The following is a 15,463-nucleotide window of genomic DNA, read 5'->3' as shown; positions in this document are numbered from 1 at the left end:
TGCTCCCATAGATACCCCAGATGATAACACTGCCCCCAAAGGCACCCCAGTTCATAACACTGCTCCCATAGATACCCCAGATGATAACACTGCCCCCACAGGCACCCCAGATCATAACACTGCCCCCATATATACCCCAGATGATAACACTATTCCCACAGACACCCCAGATCATAACACTGCCCCCATAGATACCCCAGATGATAACACTGCTCCCACAGACACCCCGGATTATAATACTGCTCCCACAGGCACCCCAGATCATAACACTATTCCCACAGACACCCCAGATCATAATACTGCCCTCACAGGCACCCCAGATCATAAAATTGCTCCACTGATTTGGGAATGTACCTATAATTCCAATCCCTGATCTGCTCCTTTCCTGCCTATAGCTAACTTGAACCTAAATGTACTCAAAGCTTTCTTTGGTGTTCCTGGGTGAGCTTTAAAACCAGGTAGAGGTTGGCCTATGGATGGGGGTCATCATGTAGTGATTTCAGTGTCATTTTCTGCAGCACTGTGATCCCAGGCTGGCCTGCTCCCAGGGGGTGTGTCCATGACACCCTGTACTTACAGGAAGTGTGTACATGACACAGGGCCTCACTCAACCCAGAAGAGATCTATTAGAGCAGGATGAAGAGTGACAACTTATTTTATTTCTTTATTTTTTAATACAAATTATTTTTTGAATTGTCCAGCTACTCCAGGGATGCAGAGAAAAGCTTCTGGCTGTGTGAATAACGCCTCCACTTGACCTCTGTACACTTTGCTGCTGATGAAGGTACACAGACATTTCCCGGTAAGGTTCTCAGGGTCTCCATACAATTTGCCCAACACCAGCAACCAGCTGAGAGATGCTCAGAGCTCAGCATCCCCTGCCAGTAGCGAATCAGAAAGCAGCACTCAGTGTGTTGTTTCAACTAGCCAATCACAGCTCTCCTCTAAGACGTCTTTTTATCGGGCCGCTGTCATTGGAGGGTCACGCCCAGCTCGTCCATTGGCTAAGAGTGACGGGCGTGGGCGTGGTCCGGAGGAAGCAGGGAAGTGTTTTGCTGTGTGACTTCCGGTTGTCGCGCTGTGCCGTCCATCCATTCACTGGAGGCAGCGGCTGGTGTCCGGGTACGGCGGGGAGGGATGGTAGAGGCGGAGCCGAGAGTTACATATCACGTGATCCGAGAGCCGCTGCTTCTATTACCGGCCCCATACATTGACCGACCGACACTGCAACCACCATGGCCACCGGGGAGCTACAGGGCAAATACCAGAAACTGGCACAGGAGTACTCCAAGGTGAGGGGGCCCCCTAGCGGTGATCAGTGACACCAACCTACACCATTGATCAGTGACACCATATACCAATGATCAGTGACACCAACCTACAACCATCATCAATGTCACCCATTGGCATCCCTGTCACCCATCTGCATCCACGATCACTGCTGCCACTGACACCCATCGGCGCCCACGATCACTGCCGCCCCTTCTGTGTCCAGGATCACTGCTGCCACTGTCACCCATCACTGTCCCTGATCACTGCCACCCTTATGCGTCCACGATCACTGCCGCCACTGTCACCCATCGGTGCCCCTGATCACTGCCGCCACTGTCACCCATCGGTGCCCCTGGTCCCTGACCCCACTGCCGCTTTTCTGCGTCCACGATCACTGCCGCCACTGTCACCCATCGATGTCCACAATCACTGCTGCCACTGTCACCCTTCGGCATCCACGATCACTGCCGCCACTGTTACCCATTAGTGCCCCTGATCACTGTCGCTACTGTCAGCCATCTGCGTCCCTGATCACTGCCATCCTTCTCCATCCACGATCACTGCCGCCACTGTCACCCATCTGCCTCCCTGATCACTGCCGCCAATGACACCCATCAGTGTCCCTGATCACTGTCGCCACTGCCGCCCTTCTGCGTCCAGGATCACTGCTGCCACTGTCACCCATCGGTGTCCCTGATCACTGTTGTCACTGCTGCCCTTCTGTGTCCACGATCACTGCCACCACTGACACCCATTGGTGTCCACGATCACTGCCACCACTGTCACCCATCGGCGTCCACGATCACTGCCGCCACTGTCACCCATTGGCATTCCTCATCACTGCCACTACTGCCGCCCATCGGAGTCCCTGATCACTGCCTCTACTGTCACCCATCAGCGTCCCTGATCACTGCCGCCCTTCTGTGTCCACGATTACTGCCTGCCACTGTCACCCATCTGTGTCCACGATCACTGACCCCAATGATCACTGCTGTTGTCACCCAAGCTGTGTAGGTATAAATATTTACACTCCGAAAACACTGTGCTATTGACACCTTTTCTTCTTCTTTTTTTTTTCATTTATTTTTTTATCGGAATTCTTTACCCTGAGGATGTTGGGATTGGTTGATGAGATTATCACATTATCTATGTACATTTAGTGTAAATCAGCAAAATACATAATAGGTTCATCAAAACAACAAGTGTTCCGTGTTCTCCCCCATTCTTCCTTCTGATTGGTGAGCTCAGGCTGTGACTCACCAGGGGGCATATCAGACCTCTGCATAGATATCACTGCTTCTCTATGTCTTTGTATTTTTGCAATAAGAGCTCCAATCTTTTTTTAATAATGTCTTTGACCTTGTATATGCACTCAGTGTATGTTCTTAGCATTTTGCTGCACCTATAAAAAACGGACAGAGATGTCCGCAACGGCACCTTGCTGAAGGAGAGGTGAGAGCAGCGGATTTTAGTTCTGGTTTTAGCCAGCAGTTCTAATGAGCATTTTGTGTGTAAATATTAAGCTTTGGGTCTGTTAATTAACCTCCCTAGCGGTTCATTTCTTTCCGATTTTTTATGTCTAAAAGCGGTATATTGTTTTTCATGAAAATTTATTTTACAGTATAATATAAATAGTATGATTTTAATAAAGTTTGAAAGGCAAAATCATGTAAAAACAATAAATTGAATAAATTAAAAAATCTATATATTTAAAAAAAAATACACATTATACTCATAGTAATATATATACTGTAAAATAGATGTTCTTGAAAACAATGTACTGCTTTTACACATATAAATCAAATGTATTGCATTCAATATAGTTATTTTGTATTGAATGCAATACAAATGGATTTTGAGTTTCCCGCCTCACCGGCAACGTACACACGCACCAACGTCACCGGGAACTCCCCAGTGACTCATCGGATGCAGAAGGAAGAAGAAAGAAGACATAGATGGCGGCGCTGGACGACGTGGGACGCCGGCAGATCAGGTAAGCGCTCTATTCACTAACCTTCCTATAGGTTTACCTACCCGGAGTGTGACTCGGGGTTACCACTTTTAGCAACTTTTTTCTACCCCGAATCACACTCAGGGTTACCTCTAGGGAGGTTAACAAAAGCATTAAAACTTAACTAAACTGAAAAAAAACAAAAAAAAAACAACTCACCTTTACTTTACTTTTCTGGCTTCTGCCTACATCACCCGATCTCGCAATGCGAAGGCGCGAGATTTGGTGACGTAGCTGCTGAAAATGGTGAAAAAAAGAGCCGATATCACTGCGCATGATATTCTTCTTGTGCATGCCTGAGATCGGTGATAGGTCCGCTATAAGTGAAGTTTGTGTGCCAAGTAGTTCCTGACTGACCCCCTTCTCCTTCAGGAAAACAAGGAGAAGCTGCTGGGTCCGGCTGCTGGTCAGAGGGCTCTTCTGGATCCAGGCAAATCCTTCATTAGATTCTGCTCAGTCCTCTCTGTTTTAACCTTCCAATGGACTTGGGCATAAAAGAGCGAAACGCATCAGCACACTCCAGGCAATATCTGGAGATGTGATGTATGGATAACATGACAACCTATATATGTTTATTAAAAGCTTTGTAAATATAGTGATAACTTCTGAAGAATAATGAAAAAGTGAAATATTGGACCATATCAAACCCCAGTTTTTGTTTTACATAGCTACCTTAACATAACAACCTGCAACAAAATTTTCTAAAGCTGGGTGGGAAGAAGCTGAAGTGGGTGTCAGTCTTTGTATTGTGACCCAACTTTTCAGTTACCACCTAAAAACAACCAGGTGGTTACTAAAAAGTGCCGGGTGGTGCGCCCAGCTAGAAGCGGCTGGGGAGAACACTCACCTGTAAATGTGATCATGTACAGCAAGGATTTCAGCAAATTCGATTTTTTCATTTTACTTAGAAATGCTTTTTCTCTTGGTTCCCCTTTTCTGTGTTGTACTGCCCCTGTGAGCATCTTTTTAGAAGGTCTTTTTAACTTTATTACCTAGAAGTGCTGAGCAGAACTTTTTCTTAGTTACAAACATTTCATAATGGTTAACTTTTGTTCACAAAATGCTCACAAACTCCATAAAAATCCCGATGGGTCCCATCTACCAATAGGAAAGGGAATGAGGTACATGTATTCAGTATGCTTATTTTTCCGATGTCCCGCTACAGGGTTATATAAATAAATAAACAGAGCTAGCAGACATTTTATCTTTTCCTTTGTTTTTTTTTTTTGTTTTAATTTGAAGCCTGGATAATTCAAGCGAGCCATGAACAGTCTGCTGATTTTATTCTCTATAAATCAGCTGTCTTATTATTTGCATTCACATTAATTATTGGTAGAATCTTTATCAGCCTTTCTCAAACTTTTTAACATGGGGGAACCCTTGAAATAAATTTTAGGTCTTCAGGGAACCTCGGCTATAATTTTTTTTTTTTCAAATCTCGCGATCCGTGCTAAAAACACACCCCGTGCTTGGTAAAAAAAAGTGTTAGTGCAAAAACACCACACAAAAAATGTGCACTGGGGTACTATTTGTGATCCCTCCTCTAAAGAGGAAGGGCCACTCTTTTCCCCAGACCCTCCGAAGCCAAGCTGCAGACGAGGGCTGAGTACTGAGCCCACGCGGCCGAAGCTGGGATGGACTTACTTGCCCCCCTGGCCGAAGCCAGAGAGGGGCCTTTTCTGTTTGGGACCGCCTAAGCAGGTCCCAACAGATACACAGCTGGGAGCTCTCCCGAAGAGACACTCCCACTAAGGGAGAGTGCCTGGTTGTTAGGCCAAGGCACTCTCCAAGACGTTAGGGCTAGCCCATAAGGGAATAGCACCCTCTATCAAAGTAAAGTGGCAACAAATACCACACCAGTGACGTGAAAAACATAAAAATACATTAAAAAACAGGTGCACGGTGCTTAACACACTGGGCAGACCTCGGCTATAATTACTATATCCAAAGATCATAGTACATTAGTGTGGTGGTCAATGGGATAAATATCTCTTACATTGCTCCCCAGTAGGAAGAATGTCACCCTTACAGATAGCCAAAGATCATTGGTGTCTCTTAAACTTATCCAAGAGGCACCAATTATTCAAGTAACCCCTAGCAACCTCTGGAGGAACCTCTAGTTGAGGAACACCGCTCTAAACATTTAAAGTACTTGTAGATATTATAGATGTAAATTATAAACAAAGTTTGTCATTTTTCAGCCATAATACATTACTCGTAAGTGGACTTTGGTCAGCTACCAAACTGGAAAAGTTAATTTTTGTTTTGTTGTGGAAGTGAATGAAATTTCTCATTTTTCGGAAGCTGAGTACAGTGTGGAATGAGGATGAAGTCTGCAGTGTGAATGACATGATTGGGCATTTGGATTGGATTAACCGAGCTCGGTGCACAAATGAAATGCCGCCTTTATTCCATGTCCTGGATATAATAAAATGAATGTATTGAAGTGGAGCCAGTCCTTCTCCTTCATGCTAAAATCCCCATATAGAATGACTTCTTCCTATACATCCTTTTTTATCTCTTGGTCCTCCTGTGTGTTTATATATTAAAATATCCAGCTTGCTTTTTGGGAAAATGCATGATGATAAAAGGATATCATGGCAGTGAGAAAAGTTTAGAAGAACCTTCTTCTATGGGAAGATTTTTAAATTTTAGTAGACCAGAAATATATATATTAAAAAAAAAGAAAATTTAGGCCATTTGCCGAACAATGTAGCATGTATGATACTATGACGTGTTGAGTCTTTTTATGTTTCTGCATTTTAGCTGGCACAAGACAATGGATAACTAAAGTTGCAATTTTAGGTTTGTATGATCAGGCAGGTCAATATTGCAGAATGAGACAGGCGATGTCCCTTCTGTACTAATGCGTCTTACTTGCATGATCACTGCTGTCAAAGTTAAGCTGCATATGCCAAGTATCAACTTTGGTTGCTAGAGAAAGCCCACAATCTTGGCTTCCCTATACATGTGTTGGGGGTGAAAGAACTCCTGTGGGAGTTCATTCATCCTAACACGGCCCAATCAGGATTGCAGGAGATCGTCTGGAAAATGGCGGCATCCTGCGCTGCAATTCAGACAGGTGAGTCGGGTGAATATAGATCCATTTTAAAGGTGCAGGTTTATAATCCTTCACTTCCAGGCTTTAATATCTAGCTAGTCATTGATTTATTTCCCCATGGCTTGAGAAGATGAACCTGGGTGATCTAGCAAACAAATGTTTTCAATCCTGGACTAGATCCATCCCAGGTTTGCTGGAGCACCCAGGTCCTCCCATGATATTCTATCTTCTCTGTCTAGGGGAACTTTTAATAAATCAGGCCCATTTGACTTGCGGCCGGTGAACTTTTTCCTATTATTATTATTAATTTTATTAATAATAATAATAATAATAATAATAATTAATAAACAGGATTTATATAGCGCCAACATATTACGCAGCACTGTACATTAAATAGGGGTTGCAAATGACAGACAGATACAAACATTGACACAGGAGGAGGAGAGGACCCTGCCCAGAAGAGCTTACAAAGCTTCCTATTGCTTGCTTCAGTTCTGTTACTTATTGGGTACAGAGGTAAGCATTACTTTGATGAACCCGCCAAAGGCAGCTCCCTTCTTATTACTCTCACAGGTCCTCTTAAGAACACTTCATAATCTTCAAATGTTTTTGCCACAGAGAGCTAATGAATGCATATATGGATTTGAAATAACTTTTTTTGCTATTTTGTTTCAGCTGCGAGCACAGAACCAGGTGCTGAAGAAAGCTGTTTTGGATGAGCAAGCTAATTCTGCAGCTTTGAAGGTATGTATAAATTATTCATGGTGCCAAGACTTTTATCCATTGTTTCATTCGTTAAGCATAGACTTTAGTTGGCAGGAGAACAGTTATTTAACTTGGTACAAAAGTCAAGATGAAAAGTAAGAATTCTGTGCAAACAATCTTAAATTCTAAATTGATTACAATAATATTACAACACATTGAGGGTTGCAAGACTGCTAAACCAATTGCATTCAGAAAACTTTGGTGAAGTTTGAAATCTTGCATTGTGATATATTTGGACAATTGATACTGAATATCTTACGGGAATGCAGAAACTGAGTTTACCTTCAAAAACTGCAACATCTTCAGCCAGGTATTCCAGGCCACTGGATCCGGGATCTTCTGCAATCTTTATTGGCCAGGTTGGAATATGGTAGCTCCTGGGCGCTGCAGTTCATTCAATCATGACAGCCAGCTATGCCAAGATGGTGCATTGAGCTGCACATTCACAGCTCAGTATACTTTAAAGAAATGATTGTGAGCAGGCAGGTCAGATCTTGTCCCTATTGCAATAAAGACCCTGGCTGCTCGCAATTTTTATGTTTTTTTTATTAATTTAGTTCCTCTTTAATGTTCTGTGTGATTTTTGACTGTTCATGTACAATTGTAACTCTGCCTCCCACCCTCACACTTCCAGAGTCTCTTTTATTGCCATCTCCCTGACCAGACGGTGAAATTAAGAGTTAGATTTTTACATTTTTTTTTTATCTGATTATTTTTTATTGACCAGAGTCCAGGTGTGTTATAGCTGATAGAGAATTCCATGATATGTTAAAAATTATGCAGTAGAAACAGGTTTTCCTAAATGGTCTTTAAGGAATGCAGTTCCTCCATGCCCATTATACCATTCAGTGCTCAACCCAGAAATTTTTTTAAGACGGGTGGGAAGAAAATGTAGGTGGGTGGCAGCTCCTGTATTGTGACCAAACTCTTTAGTAACCACCCAAAAACAGCCGAGTGGGTGCTGAAAAGTGCTGGGTGGTGCGGTGCGCCCAGCTAAAAGGGCCTGGGGAGAACCCTGCCATTGGCTCTGTGTCTGAGGAGTGATTTGCTTCCAGCTTCTTGCTATGCAAACTATACCAGTATTTACAGTATGCTGTAGTAAAAAAATTCTGTTGCCTCCTAGACATATATATTGTATGCAGCAAGATCATTTTAGGTTTCCCCCTTAGCTGTATGTCTATATATAAATAAAATTTAAACACTGATAGATGGGATTAAGGGCAAATCCCACATTTTGCCTATTTAAAAACATTGCAAACACAGTCTATTATCTGTTAAATTATCTTATAAATATCCACAGAGCTATTAATTCTTCTGACAATGCTTCTTTACTGCATGTAAGCCATCAAGATTTTACATTCGCCTTTTAGATTGCAGAACACCTTTCCTTCTTCTGGTCTTTGTAACATAGTTTGAGGTCCGGTAGAGTCCACTGGGGAGAACCCAGACGGAGCCAACAACAAACCTTGAGATTTTACTGCTAATACAGCTACGGCATTCTTCTGTCAAATTTGTGACAATGATAAATGTACAGGGAATACAGGTTTGTTAGGTTTTAGGGAGGTGATTGTGACATTTATTACAGTTGTATATTCCTAAAGCACTTATTTCAAATACCAGTGAATATTTGGTGAAGTTACTTTAAAAGGTTTACCCCTAATGTTCATGTCCTTGTAATACATTGTAAAGCATTACCTCAGATTTTTTTTTTTGCAACAGGAACAGCTAAAGATGAAAGATCAATCTGTGAGAAAACAACAACAGGAGATGGACAGTTTGACCTTTAGAAACCAGCAACTGGCCAAGAGAGTGGAGCTTCTGCAAGAAGAGTTGTCAGCGATGGAAAACAAGGGCAAGAAGACCAAGGTATATGGCTTTAAACCTATGTAGTCAACATCCACGGCAAAGATCACATGACAAATGCCTAATCCTTTGGTCATGTCTTCCCAATGTGCAAACTGAAGCTGCCTTTCCTCTAGAAAGATAATCCTTCAGGACCCTAAATAATCATGAAATAAATGAGTGTGGGTACTATTTAGCTCGGGAGCCCTTATCCCTTATGCAAGAAATGAGCTGGCCCTTGGGTTGAGTCAAGCAGATATCAAAATGCCATAATGAGCGAATGAATGTCAGTCTGGAGAAGTGGGCGAACATGCTGGTAACACCCTCATGTGATTCTGAGCCTTTAAGAATTAAAATACAATTGGTAAGTCAGGTACAGACAGGATGAAGGGGAGAGGGCTAAATACTGCTAGATGTCCGAAAATAAGGTGGACCCTATCTGACTTCCAGCCACAGAACTTGAGAACCTTTTATTGTGCAGTGAAATAACACTTTTCATCTTCTACTTCAGTTTTCATCTTTTTCAGCTGCTCAGTTACTCTCTTAGCTGTTAATCACAGCTTTTGTTCCTAAAGAACCAGTGTCTGCAAATTTGACATCTGCCACCTCCATTTATTGTCTATAGAGCTGCCACTGGGAAAAGTGGCAGTGGCATGAGAAGACGTTAAACACACCACGACCTTTTGGCTGTTGTGATTATAGCCCTACTGAATGGCTGCCTTTTTAGGAATAAATAAAAACATTGTTGTGAGTCAAACCCATAGCCAATCTGGACTGTTTACTCTGAACCATGGTTATGTGGGAAGCAGGGATTTCTTTACTGGTAACTCTGGGTTCACTCAGGTATGATGATCAAAAGGGACACTTCACAAATTCATTTCCAAGCACCAGAGTACTTTGTTGTCACTGTGTGATATCACTGGTCTGATAAGGAAATAATGTTCTTCTCCATAATGACGGCATCCCTTAAGGAAGCATTCCATTCCTGTTAGGTCTATTGTATGGCCACAGACTCCCTATACACCCTGAGTCTTTCAAGTAGAATATTCTGAGGGAGGAAGGTGTCTTTTTCACAGTTCCGTTCTTTTTAACCAGCTCTCTGGCAGTAAAAGGAGTATTTTCCTGGTGTAGCAATCAATTGACCTCATTCTTCTGAGTGTATTTTCAATTATTCCTTCAGTCTCTAAAAAGGTTTATTTACATCATCACCAAATTTTCCTTTTCTCACATTAGATTATTCAAAAACATGCATTTTAATTTGTTATTGCTATATTTTATTTCTTTTAGAAACACATGGAGTCCTCTCAGTTGACTCAGGAACAGAAAAGTGTCTTTGATGAAGATCTGCAGAAGAAGATCGAGGAAAATGAAAGGCTTCACATCCAGGTCACTACCCATTGGTGACATTTTGACCATTCTGAAGTGCTGGTTAACAACTGAACATTTATGTGAAGTTCACATGTATTATATATTAAATGACCTAAGAATTGCTTTTTGATGTAGTTTAATCTCTGTGTAGACAGCCTAATATACAGAATAAATAAATAAATGCCAGCCATTTTTTACTGCAAGCATCAGTAATTGTGCCAAAAACCCCACCCAATAACATTAATAAAACCGCCCATACGCTCCCATCTCTCCCTAACTAATGGGAAATCCCAAACTTTATAGGCGTTTTAAGAACATGAAGTAAGAATTTTTCCCAGTGTGCCCAGTTCTAGGAATACTTCCTATTCTAGTATTTTATAATATTAGATTGCAAGTGAAAAAAATTAGGCAAATGTAAACAGATTGCTCACTTTCCCCTACTTAGTCTTACCTTATCCTAAATTTCTAGATATTGCTTTATTTGTATTAGTAATTACTTTGCAACATAAATTCCAAATCAAACTGGGATTTTTTGGCATTTGTGATTTGTTACATAAACACAAACATGCAGAAAGTGCAATAAGTAAGTACAAAATATCATTTACAATACAAAGTGTCCGGTGTCCCACAGTTGTGTAAAATTTATTGTCTCTACCTATCCCTTCCAGGGTTCAACCCAGAAATTTTTTTAAGCTGGGTGATGGGTGGTTGGCAGCCCCTGCATTATGAGCCAATTGTTCAGTAGGCACCCAAAAACAGCTGGGTGGTTACTGAAAAGTGCCGGGTGGTGCGCCCTGCCTTCACTTACCAAACATAAATGCATGTGTTCTTATAGTTATACCCAGACAAATTCTCTGGTAGCCTTTGTCATTTTTTGTATAGCTAATCTTGGTGTCATTTTTTTGGTTAACCAATTTTGGCATCCAATTTGGACAATTGGATTGTTTTATCTTCTGTTAGTTCTGAACTGAATTTTAGTACTACCATAGTTTTGGTTTTTGTTTATTTGTAAAAGAAGTTTTGATACCATGTATGTATATATATATTCTCGCCATAATGACACCTATCAACTCACATTGAGAATTTCTTAACATTGCTGAGAAATTATGGCTTACCTAAGCATTGGCAGATATTTCCCCATGTACTGTTCTCTATAATAAATCTGCTTATTCCTTTTCAGTCTCATGGCCTAATTTGTCAAAAATCAGGGAACTCAACAACCTGAAATTAGATTTTAGAAGTTTTTATTAAAGTACAACTGTATCCAAAAGCCTCCCTGTCAAGTCTCCCATAAAAATAGAAGTTTATCATTGTAGCTAATATTTTCACTGCACAAATATATAATGATCTTGCCAGTCCATGAGCGGTTTTAATAAAGAGTGACAACTCTGTAGGGACTACAGTGGGTTACAGAGGATTATGATGTTGTCACCAATAATAATGCTCACTTCCAATAGAATGTTGTCCATCCAGGAAAAAAAGTGACTCATGGGGCTTTCTGCAATCCCTCAGTTGAGTGACCTTGACACAACTTATGTTCATATTACAAGCGGGAAATGGAGGATTTTTTTTCTTGTAAAAAATAAGTTTTATTTCACTTGTGACCACATACATAACACTTGTCATTGTCTGTTGTCTTGCAGTTTTTCGAGGCCAGCGAGAAGCACAAGCAGATAGAAGAAGAATTGAGGAGCCGACTGCAAGTCCTGGAAGCGGATGCTGCACAGCACCAAGCTGTCTTAGATGGCCTGAAGCAGAAATACATGGAGACTATCGAGAAGTTACAGACTGACAAAGCAAAGTTAGAGGCAAGCAGAATATATTCAACCTTTTTTTGTTTTTCTGGGGAACTCTTGCATTATACATGACCCAACTTCCTTCCTCACAGTTCTTTGCTGAGTGGAGCAAAAAGAAAATGCTGATAGTGAGGAAGTGACATTTAGAGAGAAGTGATTGTCAAACACCTTTCCTTTCACATTGTATTTTTATTTTTTATCACCTCTTCAGAAGACCTTTCTGTGAAAACAGAGGCTGTAGTGTCACCACATAGAATTATTTAAGATTTTAGAATCTAATTGTGATGCTGAGGAGCAGGAATGGCTTCAAAGTGAGCAGTTCCTAAATCAGGACTAAAATAAAAGGTTGTGAGCAGACAGGTTCCTTATTACAGAAGGGACAGACTATATCTCTTCTGCAATAAAGTAAACCTACCTTCCAAATTGCATTCTTTTTTTTTTTTTTTTTCTGGTCCTCTTCTGTGTTCAGGGTCCTTGGCCATTATGATTTTCCAGGCCGGCAGTTTATTCATTCCCAACAGCCAGATATGCACACTACACTGTACACTGCTGTTCGCTTGTGCAGCTCCATGTACATTAAGAAGTTTGCTAACAAGCAAATACATTTGTTTTATTGCTGAAGGGACATTGCATATGCCTTCTACAATAAAGATCCTGCCTGCGTTTAAGTTCTGGTTTAAGTCTATTAGGCTCTAACAATAAGCTTCTCCTATGTATTGAAATTGGTACCTTTTGCTGTTAGTTTATCATCTTGAAATTATTCGTGTTTATGATGTGTTGCATTGTGCAGGTGAAAGCATTGGCTTTGGATAAAGAGGCAAAAGACTGCAGACTGCGATCAGAAGATTGGTAAGTGTTTGTGTGCTAACACATAGATGATGCTTTAGAGCATTGTGCACTTACATAACAGATTCATGACCTTATTTATAATCATCTGGAAACTGTCCAGTCTGTGTTGCCCTATGGTAACCTCATGACTTCCCTCACATTCTGTCCCAAAGATAAAACAAGTAGAGGAAATCTCCCACAGTGCGAGGTATCCTTTTATAATTATCAGTGGAACAGGTATCCTCATTGTTAGATTTCTTCTTACCTTTTGTTCTGGGGACAACAGTAAAATGTTGGATTATTTCCCAGTTTTTTCAGGTATAGTGGTCACTAGTACAAGTAAAGGGGTAAGTCTCTCCAACGGGGGACACAGACAACAATAAAATCTTGATAGAAGGTTAATCTTTTTCTATCCAAAACATTAAAGAAATTTGACTAAATATACAATTTATTGATATAAAGTAAGCTAAACATCCAATAGAACAGACCTCAAGGCTGCAGATCAAACTCACTAAGAGGCACTTTACCAAGTTCATTATCATGTCACTAACTGTCCCTCAAAGGGCCTTCTAATGTAATGCCGCTACTATAGTCATTAACACAGTAAAAGGCCAATTTTAAGGGGAAGCCAGTTAATCTAATTACATGTTTTTGGGTTGTGGGAGGAAACCCTTGCAAACGCAGAGGGAACATACAAACTTCTAAACACAGTGTCCTAGCTGAGCTTCAAATCTGGACCTAGCGTGGCAAAGGCTGAAAATAAAATATATTTTATTTTTTAATCTGTAGCACACTTATTTTTTTCCTTTCGTGGTTTCTTTGTCTTCTTAGTCAAAATCAGCTAAAGACACTTCATGTGGACCTGAGCAGTCGTCTGGAGGAATCTTTGTATACCATTAATGAAAAAGTACCTTTTAATGACACAAGTAAGTCTGTATGTTCTTCACAAGGTGATAGAATGTTAACTTATCTTATTGAATGTATAATCTTGGTATAATATATGCAGTACATGGGTTATACACAAAACTTGGGGTATATGAATAATGTGTTTAATAGAGTTGTACAGAAAAATCTTTTTTGTTTAAATTGTATTATTTTGGATGCACTTATATGTAATTATTTTATTAGTGCTAGAACAATTTGATATCTTTCAGCTGCACTTTCTAGACTTCATGGCGGTAGCCAGTGTTGCACTCTTCATGGCCCAAAGTTTGTGGGCTCTTGAATATCACAGCTACAATATGTGGCTGAAGTATGTGAACATCCCTCCAAACTGTTCAATTCAGGCATATTCAATGTACTGTAGATACTACAGCATGTAAAGAGTGTACAGTTCTGGGGACGATGCCTTTTATAGTGCAGCATGGCTGTTCCCTGGTGCACAAAGTCAACTCCAAAAAGTTATGGGTTTATGAGTTTGGTGTGGAGGAACTTTAAGAGCTTTGCCCTCAACCTTACCTTTGGGATAAATTGAACAAATGTATCTAATGTTAACGATTGACCTAACAAATGTTTGGTTAAATGTGCAGAAATTTTTACCAGCTCATTCCACATGTCTTGTGGTAGGGCTTTTTAGAAGAGTGTAGACTTTTTTAAGCCTCAGATGTTGGGGGCAGGGTTTATAGTGAAAGTTTCATAATAAAGCAAGTAAAGGGATAAAGCAGTGTGATGGCTTTAAGGGCAGAGGAGATCATTCTCACCACCACCCTATGACTGGATATTGATGGAGAAGCATCAGAACAAGCTTATCTCTGTTGCCAATGCACATGATTTTGCCATAATGTCTAAAATGTTCTGCACTTTTCTGTACCTGGTGATCTCAGGAAGTACAGAACTATCCATTTTTGAACTCTTCAGTGATTAACATATTGACACAAATTTTTAGCCCCCCTTTCATTGTTTGGTAGTTGTAATTATTATCAGTCCGACCGCCATGTGAAAAATGTGACATTCTAAAATTAAGATTAGAACTGCTCAGCAGGTGAAATTTGTAACCTTAGTGTCATTAAAAGTATGCTGTGCTGAGAGAAATGATTCTTGCCATTGCTGAGCACTTTCTGAAAAAAAGCTGTGCGGCAACCATGTTTCTCTTGTACCACAAACCCCTGCAAACGACTAAATAAAAAAAAACTGGACCGCAAGCATAAAAAAGTTACAGTGTAAAAAAAAAACTAAATTCCACCAAGGGTTCCATGTAAAGAGAATCTGAATATTTAATTTAGAAAGCCATAGTTTTATAGCCTTTTTATTGTATATCTAATATATCTATGTATCCCTTTTAAACAAAATTATTAACATCTCTTATACACTAAATATGACATTTTGAATAACAATGCTTCATATCTACCAGTGTAGTAGTAATAGTCAGTTTATCAAGTAGTCTGGTCACACACTGGCTATTTTGGGCTTGGGGAGATTTTACTTTTTTACTACCTTGCATTTATATAGCACTAACACAGGGGTCTGCAACCTTTTGAGTCGGAAGAGTCAAAAATTACAATTTACATAATTTCAAAGTTT

At 40.5% G+C, this 15,463-nt stretch overlaps 1 protein-coding gene across 1 annotated transcript in view; it reads left to right on the top strand.

Annotated features, from left to right (window-relative positions):
• Window positions 1-1,015: 1,015 nt before the first annotated feature.
• The window catches only part of PPP1R21 (protein phosphatase 1 regulatory subunit 21), a 57,941-nt gene continuing 43,493 nt past the window's right edge, over window positions 1,016-15,463 (top strand). Inside the window, exons 1-7 of the mRNA XM_072409733.1 lie at window positions 1,016-1,292; window positions 7,020-7,088; window positions 8,829-8,975; window positions 10,239-10,337; window positions 11,963-12,127; window positions 12,906-12,964; window positions 13,775-13,869. Of these exons, the coding sequence (XP_072265834.1) occupies window positions 1,236-1,292; window positions 7,020-7,088; window positions 8,829-8,975; window positions 10,239-10,337; window positions 11,963-12,127; window positions 12,906-12,964; window positions 13,775-13,869 (691 nt within the window). The 5' untranslated portion in view covers window positions 1,016-1,235. The remainder of the gene's footprint in view (window positions 1,293-7,019; window positions 7,089-8,828; window positions 8,976-10,238; window positions 10,338-11,962; window positions 12,128-12,905; window positions 12,965-13,774; window positions 13,870-15,463) is intronic.

Source organism: Pyxicephalus adspersus, chromosome 4, assembly GCF_032062135.1.
Source record: "Pyxicephalus adspersus chromosome 4, UCB_Pads_2.0, whole genome shotgun sequence".
NCBI classification, from domain to species: domain Eukaryota; kingdom Metazoa; phylum Chordata; class Amphibia; order Anura; family Pyxicephalidae; genus Pyxicephalus; species Pyxicephalus adspersus.
Note: the sequence above shows the minus strand (reverse complement) of the source record. Positions and strands in the feature narration are given on the sequence as shown.